General features: G+C 38.0%; 1 protein-coding gene across 4 annotated transcripts in view; it reads left to right on the top strand.

Moving 5' to 3' along the window:
• PIK3C2G (phosphatidylinositol-4-phosphate 3-kinase catalytic subunit type 2 gamma) overlaps positions 1–20,931 on the top strand; it is a 206,915-nt gene that overhangs the window by 83,992 nt on the left and 101,992 nt on the right. For all 4 annotated transcript variants that reach the window (XM_051784414.1, XM_051784415.1, XM_051784417.1 and 1 more), the window contains 3 exons: positions 1,360–1,548; positions 12,362–12,455; positions 13,555–13,649. In XM_051784414.1, coding sequence (XP_051640374.1) covers positions 1,360–1,548; positions 12,362–12,455; positions 13,555–13,649 — 378 coding nt within the window. The remainder of the gene's footprint in view (positions 1–1,359; positions 1,549–12,361; positions 12,456–13,554; positions 13,650–20,931) is intronic.

The following is a 20,931-nucleotide window of genomic DNA, read 5'->3' as shown; positions in this document are numbered from 1 at the left end:
TAGAGAGCCAAAGGAACTCATTGCTATGAGTTGTGAAAGACACAATCTTGACTGTTAGAGTGCGGCTAAGATATTTTTTGGGGGGTAGGAACGTCCCAAAATACTGCAAATAGAAGGACGATGAACTTGGAAAGAATGTAAACACTTGAATTTTTGAGCTCTGTTTACACATCTGGATAATTAAATGCTTGACTGGAAACAAACTATTTACTTACTGCCTTCTACAAGATTTCTCACACCTTCTGAAATATCTATGTCTGTTTGAAATCACAATTATGTTATGTTATTAAGTAGACAGATCACCAATCTGGTCAAATATGACTAAGAAAAATGATGTTCTTGATTTTGGTAATGATTTATATGAACTGGACATCGGTTTGCACTTTCAGAGCTTGCTTTTGAAGGCTCTGATATCAAATTAATGAGATAGTCTGGGCTTGTCTCTCAAAGGGAATTTATTTTTCTCTTTTCTGGGGTGTCAAAACCTGGGATTTAATATGCATGAGGCAGAGACATCCAAATTTTTGGCAAATCAGAGCATATAAAGCAGAAATTATTCTGTGGCATTTCTCACTGTGGTGAAATATGGTGTGATGACTGATCATTTTATCAATATGTCCTTTAGATATCTAATATCTCTTTGAGGAATTTGGTATATTGCACCCTTTTTTGTGAGTACAGCAAAGCATGGCATGCTAGGCTTTGTGAACAGATACAGAAGTTGCTGGGAGCTTTTCTTCCCTTTTCTAAACTCATACCAGTGCTAGGCATAATCACACTCTGTGTGTGTGCATGTGCACATACTCATGTTCTTGTGTGTGCACATGGATGTGCTTAAGCCCTATTTTAAATGCAGATACATTAAAAATAGGCACACCTGCTTTAAAAAGTCAAAGCAAGGGCAGAAATGAAAGCAATGACACTGTGTCTACAGTAGTTAGAGACAATATATAGCAGATGGATGTAACAATAATTTATCTGGTGATACCTTCTTAGTGGAAAAAACAAACAAAGAAACAAAACAAAACCCCATACCAACAACAGTAAAAACAAACAACACCAACAACAGAGATAGCGGAGAAGAAAATTGAGAGTGCTTGGGATGTGAAATAATCATATGTGTGTGTCTTTTGACACTTCATTTTTATATGACCTAAAGCTGACAGATCCAGAGTATAAGTATCACTTTTCTTATAAAAGCTGGTCTGCAGAAAATGATATCCTACCCCAAGGAGAACACGTACTTAGCTGAAAAGCAGTGTACTGTGTGACTTGGCCCCTCTGCACAATAAAGTTTGTTGCTACACAAAGCTCCAGGTGGTTTTGATTTCAAACCGAATTTCTAATCTTCTTTTCCAGACTCTCAGAGCAACAAAGAAGAATCTTATGGTTTTATCGTTACCACTGCACTAATCAAAACTGCTCCCTTCCTCTGGTGCTGGGCAGTGCACCCAGCTGGGACCGAACGACTGTGTCGGAAATGTATGCCACGTTGAGGAGCTGGAGGTTTTCTAACCCTTTAGAGGCACTTGGGCTTCTGACTTTCAGGTAAGGGAAAATTAACCAAGTAGGAAAATAACAATAAGCAGAGTGATCACAAGGAGATTAATTCAGCTCGTCAGTTTGCTCAACACAGTATCACGCTGTGGTTCGCTGATTGGGCTTTTGGCTCTGTCTCTGTGTCAAAGTGAAAACGGAGTTGCAACTCTTGTGATGACCTTGAGTTGAACGTGTCAGCCCTGTCTTCTTGGCTGAGGTGGTTTTCTGTTTCTCAGGATAATGAAAAGAGTATTTCAGTCTCCATAACAGACTCAGTTTCTGGTAACAGGTGATCAGTCACATACTCAGCACTTACATAGCACTCCATTGTCTTCAAACTGCTGTACAGACATGATGTGACTAATGGGAGAGGAGGACTAACAATAATCTATGTAAATATATAGAGTCCCACATGTAACCTGTCTTTCTGAAGTAGATTGGATGAAGCTTTAAAGTCAGTTCCCCACACTCTGAATAAATTCTGTTGCGGTGCCTTATGTTCCACCCCCACTTCTTACACTGGGAGCTGTTTGTTTGTCAGGAGACTTTCTTGATGCTGGAGATAGTCCTACCCATGATGTAATAGCAGATGTCAGGGGACAGAATCTGTGTCAGCAGTTACATTTCCTCCAAAAACTTGGGAGGTATTTTGCATTAAGTGACCTACCTGTGAAAACATTAAACATGCAGATGAAATCCTTGGGCAAATTTGGTTTATCAAGCCCTTGCTTGTCTTGGGTAAGCACAGGCTGCACCAGCTTTGCTATCTCAGTTTCATACTGTACCTTCAGAAAAAAACCAAACCTCACCTAAAGCTTTACTTGAGAAATTACTTTATACACTTACCTCCACAGTATTAAAAATAGTTATTTAATGTTCTAAAACTGATTATTGACTGTTATTTCCCTCTTGATGCAATTTCCTCAGAATCCTTTTATCCCTGTTTTATATCTGAACTATTAGCAGTTTCACATGTTTGCATAAGTGTCTTTTTTTATGCGTAGTGGGAATGAAAGATCATTCAAAGGTGGAAGCAAAGATCCTGAAAGATCACGTTCTGGAACATAGTATTGTTACCTTGTTTACCATTATTAAATTATTAGGATCCATTTCTAATTTATAAAAGATCCATGTAGAAAGGAGTGTATGGAGAATGTGTGCTTACATGCCCCAGAGTAGCAAGAGATTTTGAGATTTATTTATTTTTTTTTTTGTCTGAACATGCCAGGTTTTCAGATCAGATCTTTCGTCTAATTTTGGTTTTGTGTATGGGTGGCATTTCTGCAAACGAAGAGCTTGATTGTTCTTTGAAGATGCAGCTCTGCACCAGCTCTGCACCACACCAGGGTGTGGTGCAGTATATCAGTCCTGTCAGGTGCTTCTCAGGTTATTTAATATGACTCAGCCTGTCACTGAGCTTCTCAGTGTGTAGCGGATGCAGCAGATGCATTGTTCATTCTGGCTGCCACAAAGATTGCTGGCATGAAAAGATGGGAAAATGTCATCACTTTGTCTCTCTTGGTGCCACCGTTGGGAGTGGCTGGCACCTGCAAATACTTCTCTCCTGATCAAGATCTTAGATTGCTTGTCCCTTTAGTTTCCTTCTCACGGAAGATAATATCAATCCAGTTTTTTTGCTACATGGTAACGCCACAGAAAGAAGTTCTGGATCACGGAACAAATCCTCTTTAAAAAAAAAAAAAAAAAGAAAAAATCTGTTCTTCTCATATCCACAATATTTTGTAGGTGCATGAACAACTGGGAAGCTAACCTTCAGAAACAGAGAGGTTGCATTTCCTTAGAGATGTCTGGTTTCAGAGACATCTAGGTTGCATGATTTAACAGCTGAGAGACATGTATATGCAAATTGATAGAGTGGGTTGAAGGAGGGGAGTACTTTCCATATAAATGTGTTTCTGAAGCTTCTTCTCTCAGTTCTCTTTTTCTCAGATTTCTGTCATTTTGAAAAGTACAGTAGCACTGGATAGGGTCCAGCTTCCCTTCACCATTACCTTCAGTGACTTTGGATCTGGGCTCTTTAACTGAGCTGGTTTTGAACCTTCATTCAACTCTATCTTGTATTGTGTTTGGCAGTGACAATTCATCAACTCAGTTCCTCACTTCTATCATCCACAAAACAGCTCTCTGATTTCTTGTGATTACTGAGGCACAACTAAAAGATCCAAGTTCATATAAAACACGAGCAGAATATGAAATGAATGCTTTTTGTATATTCATGCCTATTTTAAGGACTTGTGTTACCATCACCATCAAACCACGGGTAAGTAAAATGTATTAGGGCTGATCTTTGTCTACATGTACGGCTAACATGAGCAACTGCACTAAATCAGCCCAAAAGTCTGTGTAGTGCATCCTGTCTCCAATGGTTACCAACAACAGTTACCCAGGGAAGAGAATAAGAATGGGCCAAACTGAGCTACTCTCCCAACTTCCAGTAATCTGCAGCTCAGAGGCTTCCTGAGACAGAATTTTTTGGTTTCAGAGCCCTCTTGCATTTTTCTTTCTGTGATTATTTTCCAAATAAAAATTGATTCCACATAAACATTCAGCTTTCAGTGCATCCCGTAGCAAGGAAATATGCAATTTGACTTTGTGTTGTATCATTTCTATGCACCACAGTTTACCACATTTATCAGCACCATAAAAGAAACCAAGAGTTCCCAATCAGTCCAAATTCTGGATGCTTTCTTTGATGGAACTTCAGTTTGCAGTGTCTTAAAGAGTTTCTCCTGTGGGTGTGTGCTTACTCTTTATATATAGTTTAATATAGTTTAGAGAGGGTACTCAAAATCACTAGTTCCTTCTACAAGCATTGGGCTGGGGGGCTCTAAATTATCCTTCTTCTCAGCAAAAATGCAGCATCTGACTTCATGATTAAGCTCAAGCTCACGTTTGCTAGGGTAAAGCAACGAAAATCATTGGAAGCACTTCCTCATTGCCTGGGTTAGAAGACAGCATCACAGAGCTTAGAGAGAGGTATCACAGCCCATCAGAACAAGCCCCATGATCAGGCATCTGAGCTAGAAAGCTCTTTGCAACTTTCTGAAACTTCTAAATTATTTTTCTCACTACACAGAAAAATGTACAATTTAATAGATGTTTCATGTTCTGTGAGCGTGTCTCTCTTGCTTATGCTCTTCCACTTTGCAGGCGCCTCTCAAGGCAGCCAAATGATAACATACTCATTTATGCAGTGGAAAGGATGAACTTTCATAAATTGAAAACATAATCATGGTACATTTCACAGATAAATTCAGTAGCAATGTTGCATCCAGTACTTGGAGCAAGTGCATTGATTTTTAAAGCCCCAGAAGCCAACACTTAAAAAAACAATTTAAAAAACAATGAATGTTCCTTTAATCAATAAAGATGGGATGGAGAGGACGGGAGGGGGAAGTGTAGAATAAGATTTTACACTCTTACCTCTAATTTCAGGGAAGGATGATTATAAGCCATTGCCTGAAATATAAAATTATCCCTCAGGCAGAAGGTACAGAGCTGGTCCCTCCTACTCAGAGCAGCTTATTGGTGCCCTGTGCATTTTGCCGTTGACTTCACTTATTGAGTCTGGCAGAAATCCAAGCCTTAGTGGAGTTAGAGCTTTCTGTGACTGTACCTGCATTGCATGGCACACTAGCCAGGGAAATAACACCAGTACACCCCTTTATTCAGAGAATTTTTCTTGATGACAGAAAGAAAGCAAAGGCAGTGTTATAGAAACGCCATCATTTACGTTGTGTTGCTAGTGGGTAATTGTTTTGTGTATGTATAGAAGAACCATACTTGCAATTTTTTATCTGGTTATCTTGCTATTCAAAAATGAAAGTCCAGACATATTTGTTAACCAAAAAACCAGAATGTTTTCTTCAACTTTTTTTTTCTTTTTTTTTTTTTACTGGCACACCTAGAGTGCACTTGCAGCCCTGTGAGGTGTCATGGCTAGGAATCAGGAAAATTGAACTAGAATGAGGAAACAGCCACCACAGAAGAAAGTGTGTTGTTTTCCAGCATTGTGAATGGCTGCAATGATTTTGAAGAGAGAACTTTTTGGTGTAGATTGTGGAAGTGAAGACATAACCTCCCTTGTAGGATTAGACATTTTCCTAGAAACTTCCTGCTAGATTCTAACTCTCTCAGGGCAATTGCACAGGAAAAGACATTCCTTTAAAACCATGTGCCAAATCAGTGGTGCCACAGGGACTTCCTTATTTAATCTCTTGTATGGAACAGGCAGAGTAGGGGAAGATATGACTCCACCTCCCTCTCCTTGACCAGAGAAGATGCCTTGGTTCATAGAATCACTCAGCCTTTGACTTTCACAGTATTATTGTTGATTTTCACTTTCTCTAGCAGAGTAGCTATTGAGTTTCAGAGCTTAAGATTTCTAACCAGTAATAATAATAAAATGTGATAGTTTGAAGACAGATTTTGTTCTCACACCTTTGCAAGCCAAATTGATTTAGAATTGTTCAATCAGATTGTCATTGTTTTAATAAAGGCAGAATTTAAAACGTTCCCTTAGAGTTCACAATGGAATGCCCAACAGAGTATTTATAGATAGAGCAGATCTTGCCTGTTTGCATCTTACTTGTTACTTGGCTGTAGTTATATATCAACTATGGAGAGCAAACATGGGCTTATGCAAAGAAATAAGATAAGAACAAACTAACACTCTACTGTTAATTTCATACTTTGATGTACAGAACACACTACTGATAAAGCTTGAAAAGTGCTTATGCTTAATATACATGAAATTTAGTGATAACTTAGATGGGGCTGTATGCACTGGTAGGAATAGACAACTCTTTATTTTAGGTATCAGAATGTGATGAATTCTTTTTTTTTTTTCCCAATTCCTTTAACCATTTTTAGCTTTCTTGGCAATACATATGAAGGTACTACAGCCAAAAACTACAACAGGACAAATAATAGACAACTATGTAGGATATGGCATGCTTTCTGTGCATAAATGTGCAATCCTGTCAGGAGGCTAAATCTGTAAATAATCACATTTTCCATGGTTTAGTCTTTAGTATTACTGTAGCAGAGAACAAAGTTTGTCTCTGAGGTGGGAAGAACCTTCTAGATCATACAGGTTTCAAATGAAAAACCGCTTTTGTTACTTTCTTCCTACTCTTGTTCTCTCCTAGGATATGGTTTACCATATGGTCTCCATGACATCCTAAACTTAGTTGTTTTAGTCAGAATTTCCTGTAGAAAAATGTATATAAGCATCTTTTAAAGTATGTTTTCTGTGGGTAAATTCAACCTATCTATCTACCAATCAGCCAGCCAAAGCAATTGCTGGTGAATATGACCATGTGCAGTGTGTGGGGATGGGGAGGGTTCATGTGACTCCTTGTAATGAAGAGTGAATATGTGACTCTTTTTCAACAGAAAATTATGAAAATACAGTGTCCTTTTAACTGATGGTATTTTTTTATCTTTCTGTACTTTCTTTTAGTTCTTACCGTTTTCTAGTCCTTACACACTCACTCCTTGTTTTATTTAGAAGCCCTCAAAGGAATGAAAAAGAACACCAACAGAAAGTCCTGCTAATGTTGTCTGTAAGCTGAAACTAAATCGTTATTCTAGTAGTTTGTTCTCTCTTCCTGTCTGTTTACTTTTTAAATACTTAAACTGCCTCACAAAACTTATCTGTCTGTTCTTTTAAACAATTCTTCCATATTTTCTCTCCTGGCCCAGTTGCACCCATCAGGGACATGATACCCTTTACTACTTAGAGGGTTTTTGTTTTCAGTTGGTATCTTCATTCCAGTAGGTTTGCTAGCTCTGCTTTCCTTGTTTCTGTTGGACTTAATAACATGCATTTCACTGGACTGAAGTCCTTTTTTGAAAATGCAACAGAACTTAAAATGGGAAGGGAATTGCAGATGAAGGGAATTGCAGAAATATGTGGCATATTATAAGCCTCCAGCTTAAAAGAAGGCCTGTGAAAGGCCATACTGTTCTCTACAGAGATCCTCACATGCCAGAAGATGTAGTGAATTGTACAGTTCCATTGACCTGACAAATATATTTCAGCATAGGGTTATTTAAAACAGCACAGAAAAATTAGGATAATAAAACTGTTAAAAATGAAATGCACATCTATTTCTCATTTGCAGTCAACTCACCACTGGCAGATGCTAAAACCTCCAGAGAATTTCACAAATCCACGGGATGCCTCAGCAGTGCTTAGCTTTCTGTTAGAATCTGATTTAGCTGAAAGGTACAGCCAGACAAATAGCTCCCGACTGGCTGTCTATATGAAAAGAATGAAACACTGAAAGTTGTCCTTACTTCTAAAGCAAGTTGTAATCTATGCTTATCCAGCTCAAAATTCATCTTTTACAAAAACAGTCTTAAAGTCTTGAGGGAAACCTAATAATCTAAAGCTACTTAGAAGTTAAAGAATGGGTGGCTGTCAGTCGTTGGCATCATGCAGGGAGGGAAGAACAAAACAGCAAAAATAAATATCAGAGTAAAACAGTTTCACAATTTATGGAGAATCCAAGGCATGAGAGGAGCTGTGAAGGGGAAATTTGAAGTCCTGCTTGGTGTGACCTGTTAATAAAGACTAAACTCAAAAACAGTAATTTACATATTGTTTGTTATTCAGAAGAGTCTTTGAGTGTGTAAACCTGGAACAAACTTGCAAGAAGTCACAATCTCTGTGTGGAACATGCATTACCTGAAGAGAGAACAAATAAAGTTTGTTCTCTCAGAAGAAGAAAGCTACAAGATATTACAATGCAGGAAGGCAAATATATGGGGAATCTGTAGTTCTGTTCACTGAAGTATTTGTTGACCAAAGGTCATTTATAGAGAAGAAAACCCAAAACAACTAGAAGTAAATGGAAACCTAGAACTGGGTGAAAAGTACCATTTAATTTGCTTTTTTTCCCAGCTAAATTCTCAGGTGTTTTAGTGAAAAACATAAAACAGCTAGAGAAGATGAGTCCCCAAATGTCCTGCTTCTCTGAAGCCATTGTCAGAGGCCACATGTCAGGAATCTGACAATCTGTGATTCAAATCCTTTGCAAAACTGATCTGATGTTGACAATCTGCACTGCAGATGAGCTCCTCTTTCTTGGGCATGTACCTTTAAAGACTGGAATATTGAATTTGTTGTCATAAAGTCATCTCACTTCTCCGCTTTCAGAGTTTTCAGTAGGTTTAAATAATTGCATATTCATTGTAGGAAGCCCTGGAAATGAACTGTCCTCTAATATCCAAACTATGAAGCTCTTTTTCTTAAGCCTGAAGGGATTTCTCTTGCACTGAGTCACAGAGCCAAAAAAATCAATTAATTGTGTCCTCTAATCGAGAGCAATTTATGGTTTATTAAAATCAGATTTGATGCAACTCAAATGTTTGCAAGATTATTCACTGGAAAAAAAACCTTCCAGCCCTAATTAATTACCAGCCTACAAGATGGCATAGTTTCCAGGCATTTGAAGGGTAGATTTTTTTACTCAGATCTGCTTCTAGACCATAACCTATTACTTGCTTTAGCAAATAAACTGATGTATGTAAGCATGAATAGCATAAGCACCATGTAATACTAGTGGAGTTCATAAGAATTTTCCATAATTCTGATATTTCTGAGGATGTTAAATTTTTGCTCAAATACAAATGTAAGGGGTGAAACAGATAGAATTAAATATTGTACCTGTGTACAATATTCAAATACAAATTAAATGTGGTACCTGTAACCTGTTGTACCTGTGGCCCTGAACAACACTGAAATTCAGGGGAGCACTGGCTGTTAGATCCAGGGCTCAACAGATTGTCAGGTAGTTAAAAAAATGTGCTAACTACCCCTTCTGTTAAAAAGACTCAACTAAGCCTCAGGCTTACCTAGAGATTTACAAGCTGAAGGAAACATTTTAGTAACCAAGACTAACAAATTACCGAAATCTTATTCAAGAAGAGTGACAAGAGCCACATTTCCTGAAGTAAATTGCCCTGCAGATGTTTCACCACAGTGCCCATGCGTTTGAACTCATCATTATCCTAATCACATCTCCCTGTACTGCTTCTGGTAACTTAGTTAGAGCCCCAGTTTTGACTTGCAGCAAATTAATTCTAAGTAAATCAAATGTTAGCTGTCGAATTTTCTGGAAAGTTTGGGATTAAAATAATTTTGTTATTCTTTGTTTAGCTGGAAAAAATAAGAGTTTCCTTCATCATAGCACTGCATATATATTTAGATCTTGGCTGCTAGTAAGGACAAGCTGTAACTAATAACATTTTTCTGCTTGACTTGGTGCCTCTGTGAAGTGTATTTCACTGTTCAGTAACCTGTTGAACTAGGGGAGAAGGGAAGGGGAAAGACTAATTTCCATATTACGTACACATGCTTGGTGCATCACCCTTTGGAGCAATTGTATAATTAGAAAATAGGATGATATGAAAGAGATTTTTTTTTAATATATAGATCTCCTTCAAATATGTTTTTTTCTAAGTAGCCACATGAATATTAAAGTAACAACTTCTCATTCCTAATAGGTTGCCTAAAATAAATAAATAAAAAGAAAATAAGCCTTGCAGAAGATGCTAATTTGGGCCTGTCATGATAATTTATTTGTAATGTATTCCTCCTCTCTCCATCAAGGCCCTCTCAGCATTATACAAAGAATTATAAATGTATTAGAAACATCATCAAATATGTAGCATAACATATAAACAACTACATTGTTAAAAAAAAACAGCTACATTGTTAAAAGGGGGGTTGAAAATGCTACAGGTGGCAGCTGGTTGCAGCCCAGAAAACCAGACCTTTCAAGTAAGTCCAGCTGTTCACTGTTTGGTTTTTGATTTTTTTTAATCAAAATATCCACGATTTTATTTGATGGCCTGTATAGTTAATTCACTGATCAAAGCATACGTACTGTTTTGCTTCATCTTGTTTTATTGAACTCAAAAGCTCAAGATTCGAGCAGCAGGTGCCATTATACTGCTGAGCACTCAGCTTTACAACTTCTCTTTTTATCTTGATAGCAGTGGGCAGTCATTGCTGCAAATACGGCGTTGTCTCCTCTGTCTCACTTCTGATTTTCATTTCTGTTGGGTATATTGTTGGCAAAAGGTGCTGGATGGGAAGGTGGGAAGAGAGCAGTCTGGTTTTGTGCTGAGCTCCTGACGCGGTGACACTGTTGGGCTGTGACATCTTCTGCCGTGCATGATGGCTCTGATTTCAGAGGACTTTCCTCGGAGTGAATTGTCAAGATAACCCATGTCCTTTAGTCATCATTTTTATGTGTACCTAGACTGCCAAATCAGAGATTTTCCAAAGACCCTGACAGCCATATCAGTTCAGAGGGGAGGGATTTGCTGCTTTCTGTGGGGCAGGTGCTTGCCCTCAAGAGAACTGGATCAAAGCCCAGCAGTTCTTCTGAACATTATCCAATTGACTGGGGTACTGTTTGAAGACATTTTTGCCCCTTAGGCAGAGATGATCCTTCTTGCAGCTCTGGTAACTGGAAGGTCTCTGTGAGCAATTCCAGTTTGCTTCAGGAGAAGACAGAAAAGATTCTTGGGATGGCAATGGGCAACAGGCAAGTACTGATACACAGTTAAGGGTGACACCACATAGAAGACACACACAGAAGAGCAAATCAGTTCTTTTCCTTGTAAAAGCAAAGCAGCAGCAAACTCGCTGAATTTGAAGAAATCCAGGCAACTTCTGTGTACCTGAAATTCTCCGTGTGTGGAATCATGGAATCATCAAGGTTGGAAAAGACCTCCATGATCATCGGATCCAACCTTTAATGATTAATGTCACAATTGCAAAATGTGAAAAGGTAGCAATTATTTTTTATATTTTCAAAAGAAGTCCTTGAAATATTATTTTTTGGCTTTCAAATGTTAGGAGAGATACTGTACACCTTTTGATTTTTTTTCTCTAAAAAGAGATAAAATGGTCTCTTGAGAGTCAGTTTCAATCAGTCAGATTGCATCAAAATTTCATTCTCTTTTAAAGAAAAATGTTTTTTACCAATTATATTATCCAGCCTTCTTTCTCTGTGTTACCCCTGCTGCTCTACTATGTTATCCTCTTATTTCCTTTTTACAGTCAGAGCTCTCCATCACAAAATCTATAATAGGCTACAGCCACTCTGGTTTCAACCAGAATTGGTTGAGAATGCAGCTTATGCTGAAAACTCAAACATTTTCCCATCAAAAATGTCTGTTTCACTGACTTGGAACCTTTCTGGGGGAAGCTGTTGGTTTTTTACTAAATTTTGCATTAAAAAAACTAAAACTAAAAAAAAACAACCTGTGTTTTCAGATTCAAAATTACTTCTGTTTAAAAAGTATTTTTGATTTTTTTATGATACAATTCAGATGAGCTGATATTAGAATAAATTGTCTGAAATGAACCCTTTTGGTATGGGAAATCTCAAGCTTCTCTGTTGTTGCTCAGAACAAAAGAAGTCTTAAAGTTGAAAGTTCCCATGGCACAGAAATTTCCTATTTCAGGTAAGTAAGAGCAGCAAGAGATCTCTAATTTACTTCATATCTCAGGAAATTACAATACATGGTAGCTCAAATTAAAAAAGGTATTTGAAGATCAGGTTGGGTGTTTTTCCCCTGTATGACACTGTAACAGTCAATCCAATTAAGGTATCTGTAACATGTTTTTTGACTCTCATTAGAATAAAACACATTAATTGATTTTTTTCCTGTTCAATTTTGAGAAAAAAACCCATTTTTTCTAACATTTTATATCAGTGAGAGCTCAGGAGATCAGTGGATCGGTAGCTCTTAATGATACCTCTTTATCTTGCTCTAGTTTTCCAGATCAAGATATTCGCAGAACAGCAGTCCAACAAATAGAAAATATGTCAAATGATGAGTTGTTAGAATACCTCCCACAGCTGGTTCAGGTAAGGAGGAAATTGATAGCCAAGGAAGTGGTCTGTCCTGATCAATAACTTCATTAAATGCTTTTGATTCTCTTGGGTGGGTCGAGACACTGTAAGAGGAGTAAATAAGAAATGCTGGTCACCTGATGCAATTATTGAATTAAAAACAGGGCTGAGGTATAGGCTGTTTTCCGCTTCTTTTGGCATGCTGATTGAGCTTTTCTGCATACTACATAAAGGTATTTTCAAGTGACAATGAAAAATAAGGAAAAAAAAATGAAAAATAAGAAATTAAAAAATGCATCTGAACAGTAGAAATTATGCTGTGGTCCCCCAAGCAGGTGGCAGAGCTTCATTGCACTTAAGGAACCACAGATTGCAGTTTTCTTAATACCATATATACACCAAGAAAATCACTGTCAACGCAGAGTAACCTGGACATTTGGGTGTAGAATTGTCTCTTTAGAGGTGTGAGTTGCATTTCACTAGAAATTAATGTTTTGCAAGTTATGGCCTCACTGCTTCCAAAGCACTTGGTGATTGAGTAGGTCCTGTGTTGCAACTGAGCAAGAAGTCTCGAAAGTTTTATTCCCTTATTTTGTAACACTGTGCACATGGATGACTTACTATTCCACATTGCAGAGTTTTTCAGGGGGTGTTTTGTGTGTTTGTGGTGTGTGTATATCTAGATAGATATCTATGTATGCATATATGAATATATTTACTGTGAAGCAGTGGAACCTTCACAGCTTTACAGCATTCACACACTAATGTGACCTTTCACCTTCCACAGCTTCTGTTTCACAAATAAGTTTGTTTTGCAAACCAGATAATCGGATAAAAAATTAAATATAGCATTGATAGTTTTAAATGGGGGAAGAAAAGCTGCATATTTACATACATGTTAACACAGCCAGAATCAGGATGGTATCTGCCTGTCTTACAGGTGGTGGCAGATTCTCGTGTCCTGAAGTTTCTTTGCCCATTCCATTGCTAGAGCAAACTCTGTGTGTCTGATTGCTTCATTCAGGCTAAGCACTGGGTCCTTTCTGATTATTTTTGTTATAAAGACACAAAAGCTGGCATAAATTTGATTCTTAATATCAATTTATCTGTTAAGGTACTCAAGTTTGAGTGGAGTCTTGAAAGCCCTCTAGTGAAACTCCTGCTGAATCGTTCCCTTCAGAGCATCCAAGTAGCCCATCAACTTTACTGGTAAGATCATTTGCCAGTGCTATCATAGTAATTTTCTGTCACAGTGAAATTTATCCATGATTCTGTTGGTGAAAAACTTTCTTTTGGTTTAAAATCGACAGAAAATGTAGGTTTTTGCTCTTTTTTTAATTCTGCTTTTAGTGCATGGGTGAATTGTATGAAAGACCTACTTATATTTGCCTTCATCCTGCCCCCAGGTGGGAGGGAGAGGGGAAGGTTCTGTTCATTGGTAGTTTTCTGCATTTTTTGGTTTGAGCCAAAATAGTCTTACTTAAAATTTGTGCTCTAAGCAGTATTGGCTTGCTTATAAAGAATGCTCCTCTGACATCTCCTGAAGCTGTCAGAATTCTCATTTATGTCTAAGTATCTCTTGTACTTCTTTGCATCTGAGACTGACTTGTGATGGTAGAGTTTCCAGTAGTTCCTATTTTGACACAATATAAGGAGCCCTCTAATTGTATTATTGCATGGGGTGGTTATTCTCTTTGCTGTGCTGTTACCTCAAGACTCTCTGAATAAGGATGTGGCTTTCTGACATCTGAACATCTGCCCTGTGATCTGAAAATTAAATTCTTGTGCGTTTTCTTTTTTCTCCATCTTTAGTAATGATGGATGAACTGAGCTTTCATTTACAGTTCAACTGGTTCAGAACCCTTAAAGCAAAAGCTTTCCTCCCTGCAAAGGAGAGACAGCAATTTTAAATGTAATCATTGGGTTGATGAAGTGTGGGGTCAGGAAGAGCATAGATCATACTTTCATACCTGCACAGTTTCTGGAAGTGTTAGAGGGATAAAACAGAATTATGAATGTGTTTGTTTTACTGAAATGAGTGGGATAACAATAACGTGCCTAATGAGCATGTCTGTCAGATTAAGTGGAAGCACATTTAACAAGGTATTTTTCTGGCAGTGCCTGAAACATGCCCAAGATGATTTCTGCTAATATTAAACTTAGTCACACTGGATATAAAATGTCCAGTCTGGAGTTCTTAAATATGCCCCAAGAGTTGGTAGTTTTCCTGTGTAATTAGAAATTAGTCTAGGGTTCAGTGGACAGGGGAACATCATTGGTTTGCCTGTGCCTCTCTTCCTCTCAGAAGAAAAATGACTGACTATGGTATTCTTCCTCTTTGCAGTGTAGACCTGTGTAGATCCCTGCTTTCCCCCAAAATTTGCTCAAGCTCTCTAATATTATAATATTAGGTAATATATAGCAGATATTCCATCCTGAATAATATATATAGTTATCTAACACAGTGCAGTTTTTTGTGGCAAAATACATTTATTTTATCCACTGCTTAATATGTAGCATAGTGATACCCCCATCAAGTAGATGATTTCTCAAGGTTCATGGTATTTTCTGCCTTTCAGCTGGTAGTAGACCTGTTCATGCTGAGTACATGTTTTTTTAGGTGTCCTTTTCAAATCTCTTAAAATTTTGCTACTTGTGCTCATCACAATATATGCTTTTATTTTCTTGATTACTCTGCTCCACCCTGTTCTTCAGCAGTAAATTGTTTTCTACCTAACATTTCAATTTATGCAATTATTCATATTCTTGTTCCAGTATTTAAAAGGCAGTTTCCCAAGCTATAAATTACAAATTTACAAATTTATAAAGTACAAATTTACTTACAAAATTTAACAGTAACTTCATGGGTTTTATTAATAAATCCTTAAATAATTAATAAAGGCTTTCCTTCACAAACTGAATTTCAGTCCTTATAAAAGAACTAAGGGAAAACAGAGGTTTTCTTCTGCTTACCTCTAAAGATACTTTTAAAAGAAGCTCAGTGAATTAATAATATGAGGAACACATGTGCGTGCACACTCACACAACTTCTTTTAACAAATGAGATTAGTTTATATTTTCTTCTCAAATGTTGCATTCTGTTTCATTACCAAATTAGAGATTGAGAAGCAAGGACTGGCAAAAACAAACTTTAGCAACAAGTTTATATTTATTTTTAATTGTGATTACTGTTCTACTATTAAATAGTGCAACGTTGTGTACACTGTACCTCCCAAAATAAAACTTGGAAAACCAGAAAACTGGTGATGTGACTTCAGAGTAAAAGGGGAAAAGTCAACTGATTTTAACTTCCGTGTTTTACAACACTATTGTAAATCTAGAAACTAGTTACCAGAAATGGTGGTGACACTAACTTAGTTTAGTGGCAAATATTATTTATAATAGTGTGTCAGTTATTGAAAATTGACTCAATTTCTCTGATAGACCAGAGATAATCAGCTACCCAACAATGGTGTATCAGCTCATCATCTTTTTAGTATTAATGTTGAGTAGTAAATTGTTAACTTCTTTCCATCAAGTAGTCATAAGTTTGTTTGAAGATTTTATTTAAAATTTATGGGACAGTAATTGTCAAAGGTGGACAGAACAGAGAGAATATTCATTCTTGGGACACATCTGTTGTAAATCAGGATACTTTCAGTCTGTTCTCTGCTTGTACCTGCTGCAGATTTGTTCCATTAATTCTGCTATTGAGAATGAAAAGGATCTTACAACTTATTTGGGTGTTTGGGTTTTTTTCTTATCATGTGTGACTTCCCTTCCTCTAAATTCTTGAGGAATTTAGGCCATCTGCATCCATCAGTGTTTCAGCTCCTCTTTGGTTCTTCTAAATGCACTCCCCTTCCCAAGGAGTCTAAAAATTGCCCATGCACACACAGTGCCAGCATAGGACACGTGTACCACTTAAATCCCATTTCAGTTTTATTTCAGGAGTTCCTGATGTCCATGGGACATGGAGAACTGTCCCAATATCTTCTAGACATTCTCTCTGATTCTGGTCTTTTCCCAACAGAGCTCTTGGAGGGGAGAAGGCTAGAACAAGTTTTCCCAAGCCCTGGAGCTATTAAGGAGAGGCTGAGGGAGCTGGGGCTGTTCAGCCTGGACAAGAGGAGGCTCAGGGGAGACCTCATCACTCTCTACAACTCCCTGACAGGAGGTTGTAGCCAGGTGGGGGTTGGTCTCTTCTCCCAGGCAGCTATCAGTAAGACAAGAGGGCTCAGTCTTAAGCTGTGCCAGGGGAAGTTTATGTTGGATATTAGGAAGAAATTCTTTACAGAGAGGGTAATCAGACATTGGAATGGGCTGCCCAGGGAAGTGGTGGATTCTCCATCCCTGGAGGTTTTTAAGATGAGACTGAATGTGGCACTTAGTGCCATGGTCTGGTAACCACGGTGGTGTTGGATCAAGGGTTGGACTTGATGATCTCAGAGATCCCTTCCAATCTGGCTGATTCTGTGATTCTACAATTCTATTCTAAATGACAAGCTATTAAACTGGTTCTAGCAAAGCCCAGAAGTTGCTTGAGGGGAAAGAAACCTGCTGTGAGCCCCTTTGGGCCCTTCTGCTTGCTGAAAGTCGCTGTTTATCTCCTCGTGACTTGATGTTTCACACACAGGTGGGTTTATGGCAGCTTTTGTGCTGGAGTTTTAATGCACCCCTCCGTCTCTGGCAGCCTGCCAGTCGGTTTCCCTCCTGCTTGAGTGGTTTTTGGCTTTTAGCTACTGTCACAGGTGGCAGCTGTAGAGTAGAATGGGAACAGCTGGCTGGGGCAGCAGGTGTCCAGGAGTGTGTCTCACAGATGGTTGCCTTCCACGGGAGGATTGAATAACAGGGAGAATTACGGTGTCCTCTAGGATCTGTGGCAGCTGCTCGAAGGTGGTGCTAAGAAATAGGTTCCACCGTCATGGAAAAGTACAGTGTTTGTAAATTCTGCCAGAACACGAGAATCTAGTGTGCTTAGCTAAAGAAAAGTAAAAGTCAGGTGAAAACCTTGCTGAAGGCAAAATGTCCTTTTTTAGCTTGTCTTCTAAGTCAATAAAACTTTACAGAACTTTCCTTGTTTTTGGCATTTCTCAGCTACATTTTGACTGACAATCAAGAGAAAAGAGAGTAGTCTTCTATCTTTTGTAGTCCACAACTTTTAGAAAAGTAGGAATGTGGGATTAAAAAGGAACTCTTAGTGGAATCCAACACACTGAAAACAATGTGAATCAGACTATTGATTTCATGGCTAGAACATAATATTTTATTTTTATTTCTTTTTCTGTACGAAAAGCCCTGTAAGAAGCAAAAAGGACACAAGCAATGTATAAAAGTTTAAAAAGACCCCAGTTACATTTTCTGCTACTGGGAGGTTTGTACCTCAATACTTTCTTTTCCAAATTCATTACCACTTAGTTTCATTCAGCACTGGAACAATAGATTATTGTTTCATATTTTCTAAAAGGAAATATATTTTAAACTGTCAGAACTGGTCTATGTTAACCATAATTTATTTAAAGACTTCAAAAGAAGGGATAAATCAAGCAGATACTCATCTGTCCAACACTCTCAATTATCTGAACATTAAACAGGCAGCCATCCTCCAGCTCTTCCTCTTCCTGCATTATGGTGTCTTTCTCTGACAGTCAGAAGTTATCAAGTCTGCTAATTATTAAATGAACTTCCTAAATAGCTGTGCAGAGCACGTTGAAAAGCCCAGCCCATTAAAATGACATGAATGTAAATACAAAAGACATCTGTTTTGGTTTTGTGGTAATTTGGTCCTTCTTACTGATCAGAATGAAAAAATAACTTAATCGTATATATATAACTTTAAACCTATGAAAAGCCAGTCTATGTTTGATTCAACCAAGTGATGATTATAAATTTCGTTGGGATTCAGAGTACTTGATGTGATCATTATTATGTTTTGGAGTGCTGAGAACCCCAACCTTAGATGACAGCTAGGGATTTTAGTTCTGAACTCAGAATTATTACTTATGAAATGCCAGTCATTTGGAGACCTTTTTTTCTGTAGCAATTTATGTGTATAGTAAATAGCACCATTAGAGCATTATTTTTGTGAGATAATTATTCAACAGTCTACTGTGCTAAGTGCTTCATTATTAGTCATGTGGGACTTGGATTATTGCCTTGGAAAACAGACTGATAATTATTTTGTTTCCTAATTTACAGACTTTCAATTTTCTCAGACTCCAGTTTTAGAAAAAAAATGGTGTCAAATGAAACAAAGAGATTTGTTGTGAGCAAGCACAAAGGAGTAACACAACTGTTGGGTTTGACCTTCAGTAGTTACAGACTGAGTGGGAAAATGGTACATTTAAATCAACAAAACCACATCTTAGTTTTAATTAAACACATTGGAGATTTTAAGAATAAAAATCAGTATTTTAGACTCACTTTTTGCCAGCTCTTAAGAAAGAGGAGTGAACTGGCAGGGCCCACAGCTGGAATTGATAAAAGCAGCTACTAACTGCTGTCAGTGTCTGGCTGTGGGTCTGCCAATACTGCCCAATAAAAGAGGACTGCGGGGCAAGACCAAGTGCTAGACCTTTGGTCTGCCATAATTCCTAACAGCTGCCTTCCTCTCTGGCCCCTTTTGGGACTGCTTTTTTTCCAAGATAACGCTGGAATGCAGTTTGGGAACGGTTCACTCCGGGAACCACCCCTAAAAGACAAGGTGGGCAGAAGTGCTTCAGCTTTGGCACACTCTGTCCTGCAACACCGCTCCCCCCCTGCTTGCACGCTCACGTGAACCCTGGGAGGGAGATAACCCTGACCCTCAGCCTCTTGACCCCTCTGCCATTTGTGTGCTATAACATAACCATCACAGTGTTCCTGAAGCTCTGGGCTCAGACACACACACAGAGATTTATCTGTTGTGACCACAGGGTGTAGCACACGAGCCCCAGGGAGACCCAAAGCCCAATCTGGTGAAGATTCAGCCTGGGTGCTGCAGGAGGAACTCGCCCAACTCCTTTGATTCCAGGTCCAGGAGGTGCTCCATGGCTCTCTTAATCTTCTGAACATGCCCCAAAGACAGATTAGAAATGGTTTGCCTGCTAGAAATGATACAGGCAAAGCTTCAGGCACATGGGTAGGTGTTCTACCTTTTGGTAGGAATTTAAGTTGCTGTCTATACTTTCCTATATATAAAGCAGGGAAGTCTGAATCTATACCCCTTTGCAGTTCATGAGACTCTTTCCACTGATTGTAGTAGACTTTTATTCAGGCAGTTATTCTCTGGGACTGCCTTGCTAGAGCTAAGTTCACTTATTTTATTTAAATGGCTTTGCACATAACATTTAGGTGTTGCAGATGCTGTGATTTTTGTTTAAAAATGAAATATTCTGGCATATTCTAACTAAAGTAATAACATTTTAAACTTTTAAAAATCAAAAAGAAGAAAGGAAAATGAAGATAAACTCCAAGGAATTAAAAATCAATTTGGAAAAACTACTGGTAAAGGTTAACAAAGAATCTGAATATGGTATTTTAACATTTTGGATAAAAAGGGAGTTAGTTTTCCCATGCTGTTAAAAATTACAGCTTTTTGAAAAAGGAATCTGTTTAAAAACTAATAAAGCAATCAAAACTATGCCTTTTTGTAATTTAGTTAATATGAGATAATCTGGTGAGTCCTTGACAAAGGACATAAGTAACATACTTTTGCATGTGTCTGGTTTTAATTATTTTAATGATTCTTAGTAGAATGAATGTGTTCTTGAATGTCTAGAAGTCTAGGAATGTTAGTTGTTTTTCCAAATTGGGTGTAAGTACAAAAAGGAAGAGGTGAGGCTCCCTTGTGATCACATATCAAGGTGAGAATGGAGTGAGGCATGATTGTTCACATCATTAGTTGTATTTGTGCAGGCACATTGTCAGCTTCACTAAATGAGTTGCTGAACACAGAGATAACTCTGTGTGTGTCCCACCTTTGGAACAGAGGAAAGTCCGTGCCAAAAGTCATATTCAAGGAGGATTAACATTGTCAAGTGCAGCATAAAAAAGCCTGTAAATGTCAGTTATTAGTGCCTGTTACTGGAATGAAAAAACACACCACTGTGTGTGTGTACAAGTGAACCTACTTAGAACTTCAAAGATAAACTAGAAAAGGTGGAAGAGTTCTGAAAATCTTTAATTCTTTTAATTGTTTCTTGATTTATAAGACAGCACTAAGGAAAATGTTTTTCAGTACATCGTTTTTTCAAACATGGCTTGTCTGATTTATTTTGGGTTTGGCTCCTTTCACATTTGAAAATGCTCGATCTGACAAATCTAGTTTTTTGGTTATGCCAGAAAACTCCCTACAAGCTTCAAGTCATATCTGTCATAACCCCTCCAGTAATGTAACTGCATATGAAAGATGGGTTTGTGTTTTGGATATCCTCTGTGGAAAGGATTGCACAGACCATTTTGGTGGTCTGTTAGGATGCCTCTGATGCTGGGATGTGATGGACTGTAATGA

Source organism: Manacus candei, unplaced genomic scaffold (assembly GCF_025592945.1).
Source record: "Manacus candei isolate 608988 ecotype Guabito, Panama unplaced genomic scaffold, ASM2559294v1 h1tg000018l, whole genome shotgun sequence".
Lineage (NCBI taxonomy): Eukaryota > Metazoa > Chordata > Aves > Passeriformes > Pipridae > Manacus > Manacus candei.
This window is presented reverse-complemented; position numbering and strand designations above follow the sequence as displayed.